The following is a 16,866-nucleotide window of genomic DNA, read 5'->3' as shown; positions in this document are numbered from 1 at the left end:
CCACCTTCCTCTCCACCTAGGTGCCGCACCCCTCGGCCGTGGTGCTTGGGAGGCCACCATCCACGTCGGGCCTCCACCCTCCGGCCGAGACCCTCCTCCGAAGCCGACCCCGCGGGCCCCCACCGTGCACGCGCCCCGCCGGCGCCGCCTAGGTGACCCACAGCCACCCTCGGTTAGCTCGGGCCGAGCCCAACGGAGCTCAAGGCTCGCGTGTTGCCGCTGCCCCCAATCGGCCGCACCGCCCTTCCCTTGATCTCCAGCAACCCTCCGCCGCTGTCGCCGCCGTCGCCGCTGGCCCCCGGCCGCTGCCCAAGCTCCCTGCAGCCATCCTCTGCAGATCTGGGCCGAGCCAGGGTCTTCTTGGCCTCTACACGTCGCCGCCACCCATGGTCGGCCGCACCGCCCTCCACCGACCCTCGGCGACCTCCCCGGCCGGTTGCCGTCGGCCCGACGCGCCGCCATCGCCGCTCCCGTTAGCTCGAGGCCGCCCCGTGCCAGTTCGGGCTAGGGCATCACCGTGAGCCCCGCTGGCTACCTTCCACCGCCGGCAGACCCGAGCACCGCCTCCCCTAGGTATACCGCACTCAGCCGCCACCGACGCCTCTGCCGCCGGAGTCCCTCGCTGCCGGAACAAAGCCGGTCTCCTGCAAAACGTGCGGGCATGGGCGGCTCCGCCGCGCCACCGACTGCCTCCCGCCGCCGGCCAACACGCTCCCCAGCCCGTGCGAACCGGCCGCACTCGCCTCTGGCCATCCCGCCCGCCGCCGGCCACCCTCGGGCTCCAGCAAGCTCTGGTAAGCTTTTACCAATTCCTGCACAGTTTTTCGGGGTTCCGGTCACTGTTCTGGTAAACCGGAGGCACCCCGACTCCCCCGGAAGTGAGCACGATGATCCCTGATCTGTGCTGATCATCGTGCTCACCTCTTTTTGGACCAGCGAAGCCTCGATGTGTGAATTAAACGCTGTTAAGGCAATGTGCGCGCTGTTTCACAAAATTTCGCGTCGTTCATGCACTTCCTACAGTGGCCGGGACTACTCCGAAAGGTGAGCACGGCCTCCGGCACGCCGAGACCTGTCAGTGGGTGTCTCGGCCGGGTTGAATGACCCTCTGTTGGCTCTAGCAGGCCATAAAAGTCCGGAAATCGCATGAAATAATGCAATATCCTGTAATCGGGAGAGCTTTTATGCAAATGTGCTGGTTATGGTTGTTGTGGGTAGCGTGTACAGGCAGTAGGTAACCTCTGGACTGATTGTCCAAGGCCTCAGACCTTTGCGGAAATCGAAAAGTGATTTCTGGTGCGTTTGTCGGCAAAATTCGCCGACGGAACGTGGTTTTAGTTCGGAATTCTTCCGACGGTGCTTCGTGATGAGGTGTTGTGTCGCTGAGCCTTATTGGCTGGTCACCCGCATCGTTTCGGGGGTTCGGAAACGACGGGTGAGCGACGGTGGGTTCCGGTGTCGGAATAGACACCTCCGAGAACCCGGATCGGAACGATTATCCGACGATAATCGTTTCAACGTGAAGCGATGTGTCTGCTGCCAAGAACCATGGATAAATGTGTTTAGTGGCAGCGGGTGACTCGTAGCATGAGTCGGTGCGTTCCGGGACAGTTCGTGGGTCCCGACGGAGTCCCGGTGCGGTTTCGGGACTTCCAGCGAGTTATGGTAGTCGATTTTGGAAAACCGATCTCCGTGGGATTAGTTGTGAGGTTGTGATTTTAGTGGTTGCTATGTGTGGGTTAGACTCTAACCCGGTGGACCTTCTTAGGTCCGGGTGACTTTCTTTCGCAATCAGGATACAGGCGCGACATTCGTACAGGTGGGTACTTCGATCCGAAGTCGGTACAGTGGTGCACGCTCGGTGATATCCTCTTACCCTTACTCTTTGGTTATTACTACTGCATAGTACATATATTGAGCCTTGCACCCTTGTTTATCCGTTATACTCTACTCGTTGTTTGCATGTTTAGTATCCTGAGTAGAAGTAAAGTAGCTTTATCTACATATGATATCTGTTGACCTAGTTGGTCGGTTGTTGCATTCAGTATCGTTGACCTAGTTGGTCGGTTGTTGCATTCAGTATCTGTGACCTGATTGGTCGATTGTTGTATCTCGTATCTGCGACCTATTCGGTCGATTCCTTGACTTCTGTCGTTCAATGACCGTTGAGGTCGATATACCCTGAGGGGTGGGATTGTCAGTTAGCTGCCGACGATTGATTATAGTTTGCTCAGATCCACTGTTGGACATGTTTGCGACCTAGTTAGTCAGTTCATGACTTTCATTGTGTGATGACTTATACGGTCGGTATACCCTGAGAGGTAAGATTGTTGGCTAGTGGCTGACGGTAGTTCTGGATTATACACTCTGGTGACTTGTTGGTCGGTTCTTGAGTATACATTTAGTTGACATTGAGCAGTACTTGCATACATTTGGGAGGATGTTGAGTTGTTCCATCCTAATTGACCTGAGTGGTCGGTTCTTGTGCTTCCTTACAGTTTGATAACCCATTGGTCTGTTTGCCCCGAGAGGCGGTGATTGTCGGCCGGTTGCCGACGGTTGGCTATTGAGCATATCAGCATTGATCGCCCGAGACTCGTTCGCATTTCATGTACACCAGCGGTTTGGCCACCGCAAGAGAGTGTTCTTTTCCGGAAAAGTGGTCGTACGTTCGACCCGTGAGCCCGGCAGCTAGTATCGGGTTATATGCAGCCTATGAGCCCAGCGGTCAGAACTGGGTGCCCAGCGGTCAGAACTGGGTGCCCCGTAGTCCAAACTGGGTTATATACAGGTAGAGTGGCAGTGGGCATGGGCCTGAGGTCTGCGGACCAATAGGGAAGTTTTCAGATTGGGTATTTTTGGACTTGTCGTCTGGTTGACGCATATGACTATAGTAGCGGTTGTTGCTTGCATACTTACAGTTCTTTCTTTACAGTTGTCTTGCTACTATAGTTGATATCCATGTATGCATTCAGTTCTTCCTTACAGTAGCGGTAGTTGTTCTTATACATCCTGTTCATGTATTATTGTTGCTACTGTATTTAGTATCTGCTCATGACTTTGTTTATCTCTTCCTGATCCGGTGAGTGCTCCTCGCCTTCGTCGGCTTGCGGTACCCACTGGAAGGGGAGACATGTTTACATGTTCTCACCTTCCCCACCATTTTTCAGGCATTGCGGGCGGTGAGGGATGAGACGAGACGTGAGACACGTTGGTAGCGGTCGATAGAGCTTCCAACCCGGTTTGTTGGTTTAGTTACTATCTCTTTTTTTCTGAGGATATGACTTGGACATCTATATGGTTCAGTTTTGTTATTATATTTGAATAATCGGGATTTCTTGAATAAAGGATTTATGGTTTTGTAAACTGGAAATGGTTTTCTACCCCTCGTGGTAGCGTGTTTTAAAAATGAAAAGGTTTCAGTGTGGGAACAGTTTTAAAAGGGTTTTCTCGTGGTTTTGTAACTTAGTATTCAAAACAGGTTTCCGGATAGGAAACATTTTAAATGATAGTCATGGTTTTATGATTAAGACTCTGTATATGAACCTGTGATGAATGGTGTATGAACTTATGAATGTATGGATATTTGTATGTTCAGTGGGAGTGGTTGTATCCTGTTTGTCTACTTCGTACTTGTGCGATGCCGTGCAAATATAGGGGAGACTCTGTCCGTGTGAACAGTGGACTTCCTGTATTTGTGGCGGATCTGGCATACCCTGAGATCAGGTTTTCAAAAAAAAAAAAATTGGACGCTTCCGCAGTGCTTTTAAACTACAAAGGGACCCCGAGGCGTGACACCGGAATTGGACCACTGGAAGGCTGTTAAGAGGATATTTTGCTACCTTAGAGGAACTTTGAATTATGTGTTGTGCTATCAAGGTACGGATTTGCGTCTCGTCGATTACAGCGATGCGAATTGGGCTGGTGACCTATATGAGCGCAAGCCGACCATGGGATATGCCTTCTTGCTTGATAATGGCGCTATATCTTGGAGTAGCAAGAAGCAGATCTGTGTAGCTCTATCCACTATGGAGGCGGAGTTCGTGGCATGCTCTGCAGCAGTGCAGGAGGCTATCTGGTTGAGAAGGTTCCTTCAAGATCTTGGGGTTGTCACTTGTAGTTTCGTCCCTGTGACAATCTATTTTGATAGTATGGCGGCGATTACACACTCGAAAAACCCGAAATATCATGGCAAGACTAAGCATATCGACTTAAAGTATCATTTTGTTCATAAGGCAATGGCGCAAAAGAAAATAATCCTGAAACACATTTCTACAAGTCGCATGATTGCTGATCCTCTGACTAAGCCCATTGTTAGAGAATTATTTTTTGCTCATATTAAAGCTCTTGGACTCCGTAGGATTTAATTGTGTAGACAGTCGATTATTTTAGCCTCTTGTTGTAATATTTTTGGTTATTTAAATACAAATTATTCAATTGGCAAGGATATTTATTAAGATTAGCACACGTACATATATATCCTTTATTGTTATATAACGGAATGATAGTATGTCACAGATTGATTGGCCCTCTCACACAGGCAATCATTCTTTTCAGTGTTGTAGAGAGCGAGTAAAAATTAAGGTATTAATGAAAGTCTTCTTGGTTGGCACCAAAATGAGGTCATAAGTGAGACAGCATACGGATAATCCCACGATTTATATGGCCTGTACATTAAGAGCCGGATGTGACTCACCATTTGGCGCTTAGGACAGCGAGCAAATAGAGGACTCAGGCTAGACACTTCGGGTATGACTGAGCTAAGATCCATATGATATGAGAAAGGCATACGCTTATTGAGATTCTCTGTCATAGCATGCATTTCATACTACATGTGCTAGGCAACCAAATGAAGAAAATGAGTGAATGGATCCCTGCTTCCTCATCGTGCGAGTTCTTGTGGATATTATTTTAAGGCGATGTCCTATATATGTCAGATGCCCTTAGTGACTTTTGGCTATGTCATTAGGTAAAAGAATTGATGTTGCTACTTTGGCATGTTTTCGACAGCTATGAGTGATGCGGCTTTGCGAGGCATTGCTGGGAAAGCAATCATTTTTCAACTCAGTGGCATAAGGGCTCTAGAAAGACTAGTTGGATTATGTTGAGACACTTTGGCTCATTGTCGACAGGTTGTCGCGCTTCAGCATGGCGAGACAATCATTAGTGTCATAATGTGCACAACAAAAGTAAGCATGGATCTTTAAGGGATTAGAGAAGGTGAACCTAATGTAATCCAATGATCTAGGGCATGAGACTAATATTCTCTTATTGAGAGTTGATGTCTCTATGCTGGCCGTATGCGGTTTCTGGTATAAAGCTCCCAAAATGCAGGTTGACTCGGCAGTCACACTGTTCATTTCCCTGCATGAATGGAATCAATAGTAATGTAATGTTGAGGAAGTGATTACGATAACATTGATCCAGCCATGTGCGAGCACGAGATGTTAGCATTCGGTTAAACCGAATAGGGTGCACCCATGATCGGGCTCGATCCGACGATTATTATGTTGTTTAATTGGACTAAACATAATCTCGCTTTTAAATTGGAAAACTAATTAGAGATAAATTCTAGCCATATTAGGATAACAATCATAAACCCATTTGCCCAAATCTCTTACTAGCCTATTCGGATTTTGGAATTTCTTATAAATATACTAGCTATTCTTTCATAGAATGGAGAATAAGAAAAATAGAGAAAAATGCTTATAAATTCGTGAGTAATTTGTGAGCCATCTTATTAGAGAGAGAAATCACATCCTCCATTAACCTATTGTTTCTAGAGGGTCTTGAACGGTGGATTAGAGATCGTGCTCGTTCGTAGTGCGATCTACAGCTAGTTTGGAGAATTAGAAGATTTTCGTGGACAATCCGATCGAGGACACGTAAATCAACCTCTGCATTCGATTCGGGCTCATCGCGTTCTAGCTCGAGTCGCTTCCGCAAAAGGTACGAACGAATACTTCCGCTTCATTCTACATTGGAGGCACGAAATCAACCTAATAAGTCTCTGATATCAATGTAGAATGGAGCGGGAGTATTTGTTCGTACCTTTTGCCGAAGCGACTCGAGCTAGAACGCGATAAGCCCGTATGGTATGTAGAGGTTGATTTATGTGTCCTCGATTGGATCGTCCACGAAAGTCTTCTAAAGCTCCAAACTTGTAGTAGATCGAACTACGAACGAACATGATCTCCAATCTACCATTCAAGACCCTCTAGAAGCNCGTGTCCTCGATTGGATCGTCCACGAAAGTCTTCTAAAGCTCCAAACTTGTAGTAGATCGAACTACGAACGAACACGATCTCCAATCTACCGTTCAAGACCCTCTAGAAGCAATAGATTAATGGAGGATGTGATTTCTCTCTCTAACAAAATGGCTCACAAATTACTCACGAATTTATGAGTATTTTTCTCTATTAGTTCTTCATGTTATGAGAGAATAGCCCGTATATTTATAAGGAATCCCAAAACCCTAATAGGCAAGTAAGAGATTAGGCCGAATCGGTTTATGATTGTTATCCTAATGTGGCTAGAATTTATCTCTAATTAGTTTTTCAATTTAAAAGCGAAATTAAGTCTAGTCCAATTAGACAACATAATAACCGTCGAATCGAACCAGATCATAGGCGCACCCAATTCGGTTTAACCGAATGCCAACACACCCGATTCATTTTGCAGCCATAGTATAGTTTCCCACCTTATTCGTTTTTCATATACCAAAATTTTTCTTTTTTTAATATGCCTTTGCACTGTTTCACTTTTTAAGGTTATTATTAAATGCTAATAAGTTTGCATCTTCATGCCCTTTTATCTCTCATATTAATTACACCATTTGTCCTTAACCTGTGCCTAATTTTTCACTTTGGTTTCTAATTTGCTTATATTTGTAATTTGGGCTTGAACTTGCTTAAATTTATAATAAATTTATTGGGATAAAACAAAGGACCCCAAAAAAGAAAGATTTGAAGCCCAACTGATTTGGGCTTTGGCTTGCCAGGGTGTGCTAAATTTATTTGCAGCTATGACCTATTGATATGGGCTTAGCTAATTAGATGTAGCCAGACTCAATTGCCTAGGCTTGGGCTTGCCTGGGTGTAGTATATTTATTGAGCTAAACTAAAGCACACGGAGAAAAAAAAATTAATTAGATGTAGCTTAAGACCTATTGATTTGGCTTTAGTTAATTAAATGTAGCTAGACTCAGGTCTTGTGACAAATTTAGTAGGCTAAACTGAAGCACAAAAAAAAAACCCAATGACAAAATCTAACTTTTGAAGGGTGAGGTGCAAAAGAGAAGCATGATCTACCTAAATCTAAATAAATGTTTACAAATCGCTTTTTGGCGATGAGGCCGGTTTCCATTAGTATTTGATGAATGGCATGGATGTAAAATTCTATGCAGCTCTATGCTAGTTGGAAACCACATGAGCCACAAAATTCTGAATGCCACAATTCTTAAAACATGTATATGTAGATCTGATGTTATGTCATGTCTATGTGCCTCTTCACTCGTGTTTGCCACTTCTATTCAGTGTACATGTGTCTGGCAATTCTTCAAAATAGTGCGTACTTGTGTTATGTTTACTATAAAATTGTCTTATCGGGGAACTTTATTTGTACTATTCTTCAGAAATGTACATGCTTACCTGATTCAAAACCTGTGTTCATGTTGACTCCATTATTTGAGCATTTGAGCTGTTGGTTGATTTCATGAAAATGAGAACTATAAAGTTGCAGCATAAATAAATTGTAATATACCGAAACTTCGGTATAAATTATCGAATTTTAGTCAAAACGACCAAAGTGCGTAGTTGGGACGCTTCGGGAAGGCCGAATGCGTCGAAAATGCAAAAAGTACATTATGGGAGGTCTTCGAGAGCATTTAGAGTGAAAATCTGCAAAACTGCAGTTTTGAGCTCTCGGGGACCGGTCCTTGGTGGGAGAGACCAGTCCCCGTACGCGTATGGGGTGCAAAAACCAGTCTACACCAAAAGTGCTCTCGGGGACAGGTCCCTCAGGAAGGACCGGTCCCTGAAGGTCCGGTCCCTCGAGGGAAGACTGGTCCCCATACGCGTGAGAAGTGAAAAAGGCCAGTCTGCGCGAAAATGTGCTTACGGGGACCGGTCCTTCAGCGGGAGACCGGACCCTGACTGCGCAGACTGCGACATGGTGCTCTCGGGGACCGGTCCCTGCTAGAGAGACCGGTCCCCGTGCCCGAAAAGTGCCCAGTTTGGGCAGTGTATTGAGGTGAGAGTTGAGGGGCTTAAATGCAAGTATGCAATTGTGGGGTTAAGTAGGAGGGAAAGAGAGCTCTTTCCTCTCATTCTCCCACACACACACACCCTCTCAAGACTCTCTCTCTCTCTAGGAATCTCTTTCTCTCTCTCAAGGAGGTGGAGCTAGGAGGAGGATTTGGTAGAGAAGAAGGCTAAGGAGGGAACAAGCTTCTTCTTCTTCTTCTTCTTCCTAGGTGCAAGAAAGGGAAGCTTTAGAGGTAAGCTTCAACCCCTTCTCATGGTAGAACCCTAAGATGGGTTTGAATGGACCTAGAAATGGTTTTGATAGGATCTCTTGGTGTATTTAAGCTTTCTTTTGCTTATGGTAGAGATCAAAATAAGGGTTTTGTATGTATGCTATTGCTAGGGCACCCAAATTTAGGGCTTTTGCATTGGATGGGTTTAGATTAAAATTGATCTTATAGAAACCTAATTGGGGGAATTTCCGACGCGTTCGTGCGCTCGGTTCGCCGATACGAAAAGTCTATGCGAAGTTATGAGCGAAAAAGCCTAATTTGGCTTCGTTTTGCCGCAGGCAAGGAAGTAGGCGGCTAAAAAAATCGTGAAATTCGAACCCGAGCACCTTAGCAAGCCTACGAGGTGGGTGGTGCTTTCCAAACTCTTTGAAATTCCTCTTATGTCTAATGTGTCACTTATTGAGCATATGAGCAAGTATTGTTGCATGCATTGTAGGGTGATTGAGATGATATTCATGTCAATGGTTGCATGTTGTGAATACAAATGCATTATGAGATGGTTGAGAACCTATGTACCCTATGTATGCATGATTGGTGATAACAAAATCTAGTCGAGGAAAAGAACAATGTGACACTATGACAAGTAGATCGAGTGGCATTAGAAAATGCAAGGAACACTAGAGTTAGTGTATGTGGCATCATTGAGAATTGAATGCTAGAGAATGGGAACAAAGAACAAGTGGTGTAAATGACACTAAAGAAAGTAGAAAAATATGAGAATTGACATTATAACATACCACCTTATAGTTAAGGGTCATATGAGCATTTCATCCTTATAGCTAGGGAATGGATTGAACTTGGAATCCTTATAGTTAAGGATTGGATTATACTCGCCTTACGTCTTGGCTTGAGGGCGGTTGCACCCCTCGAGCGATGAGCTCCGGAGTAATCATCATTGGGTGTAATACTCCCCAGAGGACGGTCCCTGTCGGGTTGTAGTAATCTCACCCGACAATTGGTATTACGAGTTGGTGAGTTTATTGAGGGCGACGCCTACAGGTTAGCCATGAGATTGAGTTTCGAGATTCAGAACTTGCATTCATCATGTGTAATTCAATTGAGCATAATCAATGATTATTTTATTCAAGCATATTAACTGCATTTGTATAGCTTGGTTACTATCTATCTGCTTATTTCTTCTATTATGCCTGAGTTAGACCTAGTGAAAAAGTCGGCGAGATTGGGGCCGAACCCACTGGGAACTTCGTTGTAGTTTTCACCCCACTATTTCCACAGAGCCGGGGCCGAGTGAGCCGACGGACGACCGCGGTAAAGGTATCGCACCGTAGACAGTGACCGCCAAGTTGGGTTGACATTTTGTAGTTGCATACCTTTATATCATCTTTTATATTTGATGATTTGAGATGTTAAAGAAGTAAATGTAAGCATTCTATTTTGAGGAAATGTGATGTAAAGAAAAGAAATGATGAAAAGCAATGTAATGGAGAAAATTACTTGTATGCATGTAAATGGTTAAAAGTTAATCATTCTACTTGTATGGCTGTATAGTTTAGAATTCTTTCATTTTGGCTATTGCTTACCCTCGTGTAAGCTATTATGTATGTTTTCGCTTGTGCATTCTCTTTGCTTGAATTGTACATGTGTTGAGCCTTGGGCGGACAGGGGAGGCTCTGTCCGTTCGGCGTCTGTTCGACGTGCCCGGACCGGCCAAAGGGATCGGTCCCGGGGCGTGACATAAATGTTTCCAAATACTATTTTAGAGATGATGTCGGCTTCTATTAGCATATGATGGATGGCATGAATGTACAATTTTGTGCAGCCCCATGCTAGTTGGAAACCACTTGAGCCACATGACCCTATACACCATAATTGGAAACTTCGGCCATGTAATCTCAATTCTACATTGGGAACTACTCGTAAGTTATTTCAATTCAATGAGGGGTTAAGTACATATACACCTATGTGGCAACTTATAGCACCTGCTAAAACATGTATATGTACATCATATGCTATTTCATGTATATTTGTGGATACTTGTTGGACATAGTAAAACCTGTAAATGTAGATCATATGCTTTTTCATGTTTGTTTGCCTCTTATCTTCTATTTGCCACCTCAATGTCATGTGCTGATGCTTTTGTGCATAGGGAATCTTCAAATGGGTTAGTAATTGTAGAACCTTTGTGTTAACTTGTTGGACATAGTAAAACCTATATATGTACATCTTATGTTATTTCATGTTTATTTATCTCGTCATTTGTATTTGCCACCTCTATTTCAAGTATATCTCAAGCTTTTGTGTCTGGTACTTGCTCAAATTAGCAAGGACTTCGTAATATTAGTTCTGATATTAGATCTTTGTGGATTCTTGTTGGACATTTGGTGTAACATGTAAACGCAGATATGATGCTATTTTATATTGAGTGCCTCTACAATTGTATTTGTCTACAATTGTATTTGTCACTTCTATTTAATGTAGTATGATGCTTTTGTGTCTAGACATAGAACAACATGTGTATGTACATACGATGCTATATAGTTGCCTCTTCCCTTGTTTTACATACCTCTATTTCATACAGATCTGATGCTACTGTGTTATGATTTGATCCACAATTATGTTGTCATAATATATTTGATATAATCTTCATGAGTCGATCTTTATAAAATATTCGTGAAATTCTCATTCGTTGAAATACAAATGCGTCCTTTCAAGAAAATGTCTACGTCCTTTCTTAAGAAAAGTGGGGGGTCGGATAATAATGCAATCCCAAATCAAGATATAGAAGGTGGTAGCAGAGTGCGCAATCAAAGTTGGACGCGCACCTGCAAATTGGACAGACAATTTGGAATTTTGGATGCAATTTTGTTGAGTCTGATAATGGAGGAACATACATTAGGAAACTACGTAAATGATAGTTTTACTAACTTAACATGGGTTAGGATCATTACATTAGCGATTTCAACTCTAAGACAAGCCAGAACCTCACGAAGGATCAAATTAGGAATCGCCTCAAGGTTTTCAAGAGAACTTACATGACCCACCAAAGTCTTGTAACTAAGAGCGGTTGAGGCTGGGATTATGTGAATAATATACCCACTGTAGGTGACCCTAGGGACTGGGATGTAATAATAACTGTAAAATTTATTTACATTGATTTCAATTTCTTTGGATAGCGTATTATTCTACTATTATACTGTTAATGATCTTTGTTCGGGAGAATCCGACATATTCGAAGTGTAAGGATAAACCATTTCCGGCCTATAAGGACATTGAGTTCCTTTCTGAAAAAACTACAGCCACAGGCCAATATGAATTTACCTCTATAATGGTGGCAACTCCTACAATTAATAGCTCATCCTTATCTTCGTCCGGTAAGGATGATACTATCATTGGAGTTTGAATGTCAGCAATTAATCTCTTACCAAGTCCCTTTGAACCAAGGTTATCAAGCTCACCTATGAACGCTAACATCACAGCCAATAATACCTCACGTTCTCCTAACCCTCCCACCGTGCAACCAAATGCTGGAACAAGTGCTAGCGGATCTGGACTTAGCTCTGCTAGTAAAAGACCTCGATCCCCACAGGCCAAAGTCCTCGTTTCCTCCAGGCAAATATGCATCTTCATTCAATGGTCGAAGAAAAAAGTGTAACATAGCCTCCGAAGCCGTAGCAAAAATGGTTGAAATAGGAAAACAAAAGCTTGATCTTGTATGCCAAATGTATCAAAGCGAGGTCATCAATCGGGCAAATATTTCTTCGATTGAAGTGTGCATGAGCAGAGTTTATACTTGCCAGGATCACAAATGAACAAGTCCTGGCTGCATGTGATGCATTAAAAGACGACAAGAATATACAACTGTTCATAACCATGAATGACAAGCTTGCGATCATATGGATAGACAGCCAAGTGGCCATGCAAAACATATTGTACAAGCAATATTTTCCAGGCTTGTAGGCGATCTACTTTTATTGGTTGATGTTCATTTGTCTTAGATTTTTAGGCGTTGTGTTCACTCGTGGGATATGTAATGGTACTCGTTTCCTATATGTCGGTTTTAGACACGTGATTTGCTTATCTATCTGTTTGCCTTAGACATGTGGTTTATATATTTGTGAAGGTTATATATTTTATCATAATATGTTTCGTGAAGTTTTCTCTGTCATGTTAAATACTTGTGTTATTTTCGTGAAGTTGTCTCTCATATTACGTTAGTATTGTACTAAATTTCCATATGCCATTGTAACTGCTTGTCTTATAGTTTGCAATATCTACTTGATAACATTGTATTTCTTACAGCGGACATGGGTGAGTTATTATATCGTTCTGTTTTTTCTTCGACAATATTAGCCAATCGCATGACAATATTGGATGAGGATGATAACTACTAGGATCGAGTATTCGTGTTGCTCATTGACCAAGACTATATGACAGTTTGTAATATATTGAGCAAACAACAATGTCGTACTCGATATTTTACTAGCCATCAAATGATTTGTGATATTTTAAATGGTCATTCAGAAATAGGGTACAATCACTTTCGCATGATGACAACTATCTTCATTGCGCTCCGCGATGTGCTAGTTGGCCGGGGGCTGAAAAGAGGCACAAGGAATATGGTTGCTGATGAGCAGTTAGCAATTTTTTAATTTTGCATAGGACATGGTGTGGCTAATAGGGTGATCGCAGAAACATTCCAAAATTCGGAAAAAACAATTAGTAGGCATTTCAACAATGTGCTACGAGGTATTGTGATGTTGAAAAATGAATACCTAACTATGCCGCCAAAGTAATGCAGTAATACATCCAAGAATCAGGGATAATCCTAATTTTCATCCTTTCAAGGTTGATTCTCAATAATATATATGCAATATTTGCTTCTTATGGATGCAATTTTTATTCTAATTAGTACATTTTATGCATCTTGCCTTCTAGAATGCAATTGGAGAGGTCAACAGAACATATATTCATGTGATTGTGCGAAGAAGCAAACAACCACGATTTCGATATCGCAAAGGGTTTACATCTCAAAATATGATGGTTGTAGTCTCCTTTGATCATAACTTTTTATTTGTATGCACTGGTTGGGAAGATTTTGCAACAGATATGTGCATACTTCGATAGGCCTGCGAAAATGGTGGTTTTACAGTTCCAGAAGGTAAATAGCCTATTGCATGTTTATTATTATGAATATCAATTCTTCTTATTACAATTTTTGTGATAATATTGTTTGTCGATGTTCGCAGATAAATATTAATTAGTAAATTAGGAGTACGCAAACACGGATAGATTTCCTGTGCCCTATAGAGGAGAGCGTTATCATCTCAATCAACATATGCCCGCACACATTGAAATCTGTGAGATCTATATAATCATCGGAATGCTCAGTTAAGAAATGTTGTCGAGAAGACTTTTGACATATTAAAGAAGCGGTTCAAGATTTTAAATACGTAACACTATCTCCCTATAAAGTGCAATGTCTAATTGCTATAGCATATTGTGTGATACATAACTTTATTCAACGTCAACAAAGAAATGATAGATATTTTAATGAAGAGATAGACCCACTACCTCCAGACGTTGACGAAGAAGACTCGCCAAATTTTGCACGCTCGGATAACTCAAGATGTGGCGAGAGTCTTCACAATACTATCATTGAGCAATTATGGAATAGTAGAAGTTAAAGTTTTGAACTTCGGGTTGTGGAATAATATAGTTAAACGCATTGTTAATATTGTTATAACATTTATAAATGCACCAAAGAACTACGCACTATTTGGCTTTTTTGTAAAAATATTAATGTTTCTTGCTGTTTTTGTGTACAAGTGATTATATGTTTTTAAATCAACTGGTTTCATGTCTACATCTATCTTTTTATGTGAAGACAACATGTTTATTTGTGAGTACGTGTTACCAAATATTGTTGATTTACATTTATCTCCCTCTCTCACTCTCCATCTCCCTTTTTCTCACTAGAGACCATTCCCCACCTTGGAGCTTGGAAGAGATCAAGTTAGGAGGTTTGGAGGAGTGGAACAAACTTCTTGGAGCAAGAAAAAGCTTGGAGAGCCTGAAGCAAAGGTGAGTTTTTAGGGTTTTGAGTTATGGTTTTGGATTTAGCCCTTGGATTTCAGATTTTATCAAACCCTAGGCAAATCTAAACTACAAATTCTAGAATTTGCCATGGGATTTGGGTTTTGCCATGGTTTTTGAAAAACGCGGGTAAAAAAAAGATTTTTGTTGTTGGAGGGTTTAAAAATTATTTGACCCTTTGAAACTCTAATTGGAGGTTAGAGAAACACGTGGGACAACTTGATTTCACAAAACAAAAAAGATTTGGTGTTCGATTTGACAAGTAATGTATGCATTGTTATATTGCATATCTATGTTATGGACTAAATGTAGGTTGACATTTTCTAGGGTGGTGGAGAACATGTGAACATTCAAAACTATAGTGCCATTGAACATAGGTGGAAAACATAGTAGTAGGATAGATACTTGAACATGAATGACATTAAACATAGAGGTTGACAACATAGGGTGAGACATACGGACTCTTGACGAAACTATGAAAGCAGCGATTCCACTACGCATGGACTTGCAACAAAAATAGGGACGGCGATTCCATTCCTCGGTACCCAATGAACGCAGCGATTCCGCGACTTGTAGACTTATGGCTAAGTGGTGCGATGATTCTGCTACCTAATGCCAAGACGAAGGCGGCGATTCCATATGTGATTGACTCAAGATAGAGTCAGATGATATGATTAGGATAATGAAACTAGTGAGAAAAAGATAGTGTACATGACATGAGTAAGTTTCATTATCATGAGTAGAGGTATAAGCATGATTACTTTTAAATGCATATAGTATAGATTTGTATGCTTAAGTGATTATCCATTATTCAATAACCAATGTTTATGTTGCCTCCTTCGAACCTAGTGGGTCGAGCTTTTTTACTTAGGTGGTCGTACCCATTGGGAACTCACTCTAATATTTTTCAGGTTCATCTGAGACGGTCGCGACGGAGAGAGGAAAGAGCCTAACTTAGTAGATAGAGTCCTTCCATTGTGAGGTCTCCAAAGATGTACCCCTTTTTGGACAATGTAATGAAAGAAAAAGGAAATTGTAATGAAATATTTTGGGATTGTATTTCGAAAACAAATGTAAACACGTGAGAGATGTATGGCGTCATAGACATTTAATCACAAGTCTCATCTACCTCCTACTGTTGTTGCCCTTGAGTAAACTAGAGAGATGTGCCGGAATAGATGTTCATGCATAAAAAAAAAATTAAAAAAAAATTAAAAAAAAAAGAAAAAAAATCACATGATCTTTGCCACCTAACTCGAATAGCTTCATAATTGTAGGAACTGCCCAGCAGCATGACGAAGAACATTAATACTCGGCAAAAAAAGGAGCATTCATATACTAGCCAAAAGAAACCCATAATTCTTTAGACGAAATATAAGAGCGTGGAGTACGCCAATAGTGATCGGAGAGGTACCTTACCGTACACACTACGATGTCGAGGGGGATCTCAATGCGTCTTTCTCCGCGGGGGCGGCTTCTCCGAAGCTAACTTATAAATCCAATATACCTAAATCAAAGGGGACGTAATCTAAAAATAAAACCCTAAAACTGAAGGGTTTAAAAATCATGGGAGAGGTATAGAGGAAGAGGAGATACCAAGGCTGAGACGTGGACCGCCAAAAGAACCACCACAAGAAGGGGCACCGCTTCCGATATCCACGGACGAGAAGTCGTCGGTGGCTCCATTGCCATGGCCGATTTCTCACGGACTTGCAGAGATTTGCCTAATCTTGTATAATAAAGGTGTTATGCCGTTTTGTGTCCAACCGGAAAAAGAGGAAGGAGATTTGCCTACTCTACGGGCACGTTCGGCTGTGGGCGAAAAAAAAAAATTTTAATAAATAATTTAAAATAATAAACTATTTTTATTTATAAAATAAATTTTTTAATAAATGCGGAAAAAATATCAGAAGAAACAAAGTAAATATTTTAGTACAACATACTTGTTTTATTAAATACATAAACCAACCAAAACAGAAAATTTAACAAAAAAGGGAAAAAAAAAATATAAACTATACAGAATAGGCAAGTTTTTAGTAATTAAAATAGAAGGAAGCAGTTTTGTTTGGTTTTACAATTTTTGTGTTTAACTCAATTATGAGGCTGTTATTTAATTTCTTTACTACTTAGGTTTCGTTTGGGGTTGTAGAAAGATTGCGTTATGTGCGGTGAAAAAGAGCGATAGAAAAATATTCTGTTTATTTTCGTACATAATATTACGTTTCGCATATTGCGATGAGTTAGTTATGATATATTTTCTACTATTTCATCGGTGC

The 16,866-nt window shown here is 41.7% G+C and overlaps 1 protein-coding gene across 3 annotated transcripts in view; it reads right to left on the bottom strand.

The window, feature by feature from the left end:
* LOC109725324 overlaps window positions 1-16,408 on the bottom strand; it is a 30,981-nt gene extending 14,573 nt beyond the window's left edge. The window contains exons 1-2 of one of the 3 annotated variants that reach the window (XM_020254478.1): window positions 16,187-16,408; window positions 16,005-16,097 (exon numbers count right to left, since the gene is read on the bottom strand). In XM_020254478.1, the coding sequence (XP_020110067.1) occupies window positions 16,038-16,097; window positions 16,187-16,282 (156 nt within the window). In that variant the 5' untranslated portion in view covers window positions 16,283-16,408 and the 3' untranslated portion in view covers window positions 16,005-16,037. The remainder of the gene's footprint in view (window positions 1-16,004; window positions 16,098-16,186) is intronic. The other 2 variants (XM_020254477.1, XM_020254476.1) reach the window with 2 other exon arrangements.

This window comes from Ananas comosus, linkage group 20 (assembly GCF_001540865.1).
Source record: "Ananas comosus cultivar F153 linkage group 20, ASM154086v1, whole genome shotgun sequence".
Classification (NCBI taxonomy): Eukaryota; Viridiplantae; Streptophyta; class Magnoliopsida; order Poales; family Bromeliaceae; genus Ananas; species Ananas comosus.
The sequence above is the reverse complement of the archived record's forward strand: the minus strand, read 5'-3'. Positions and strand labels throughout refer to the sequence as shown.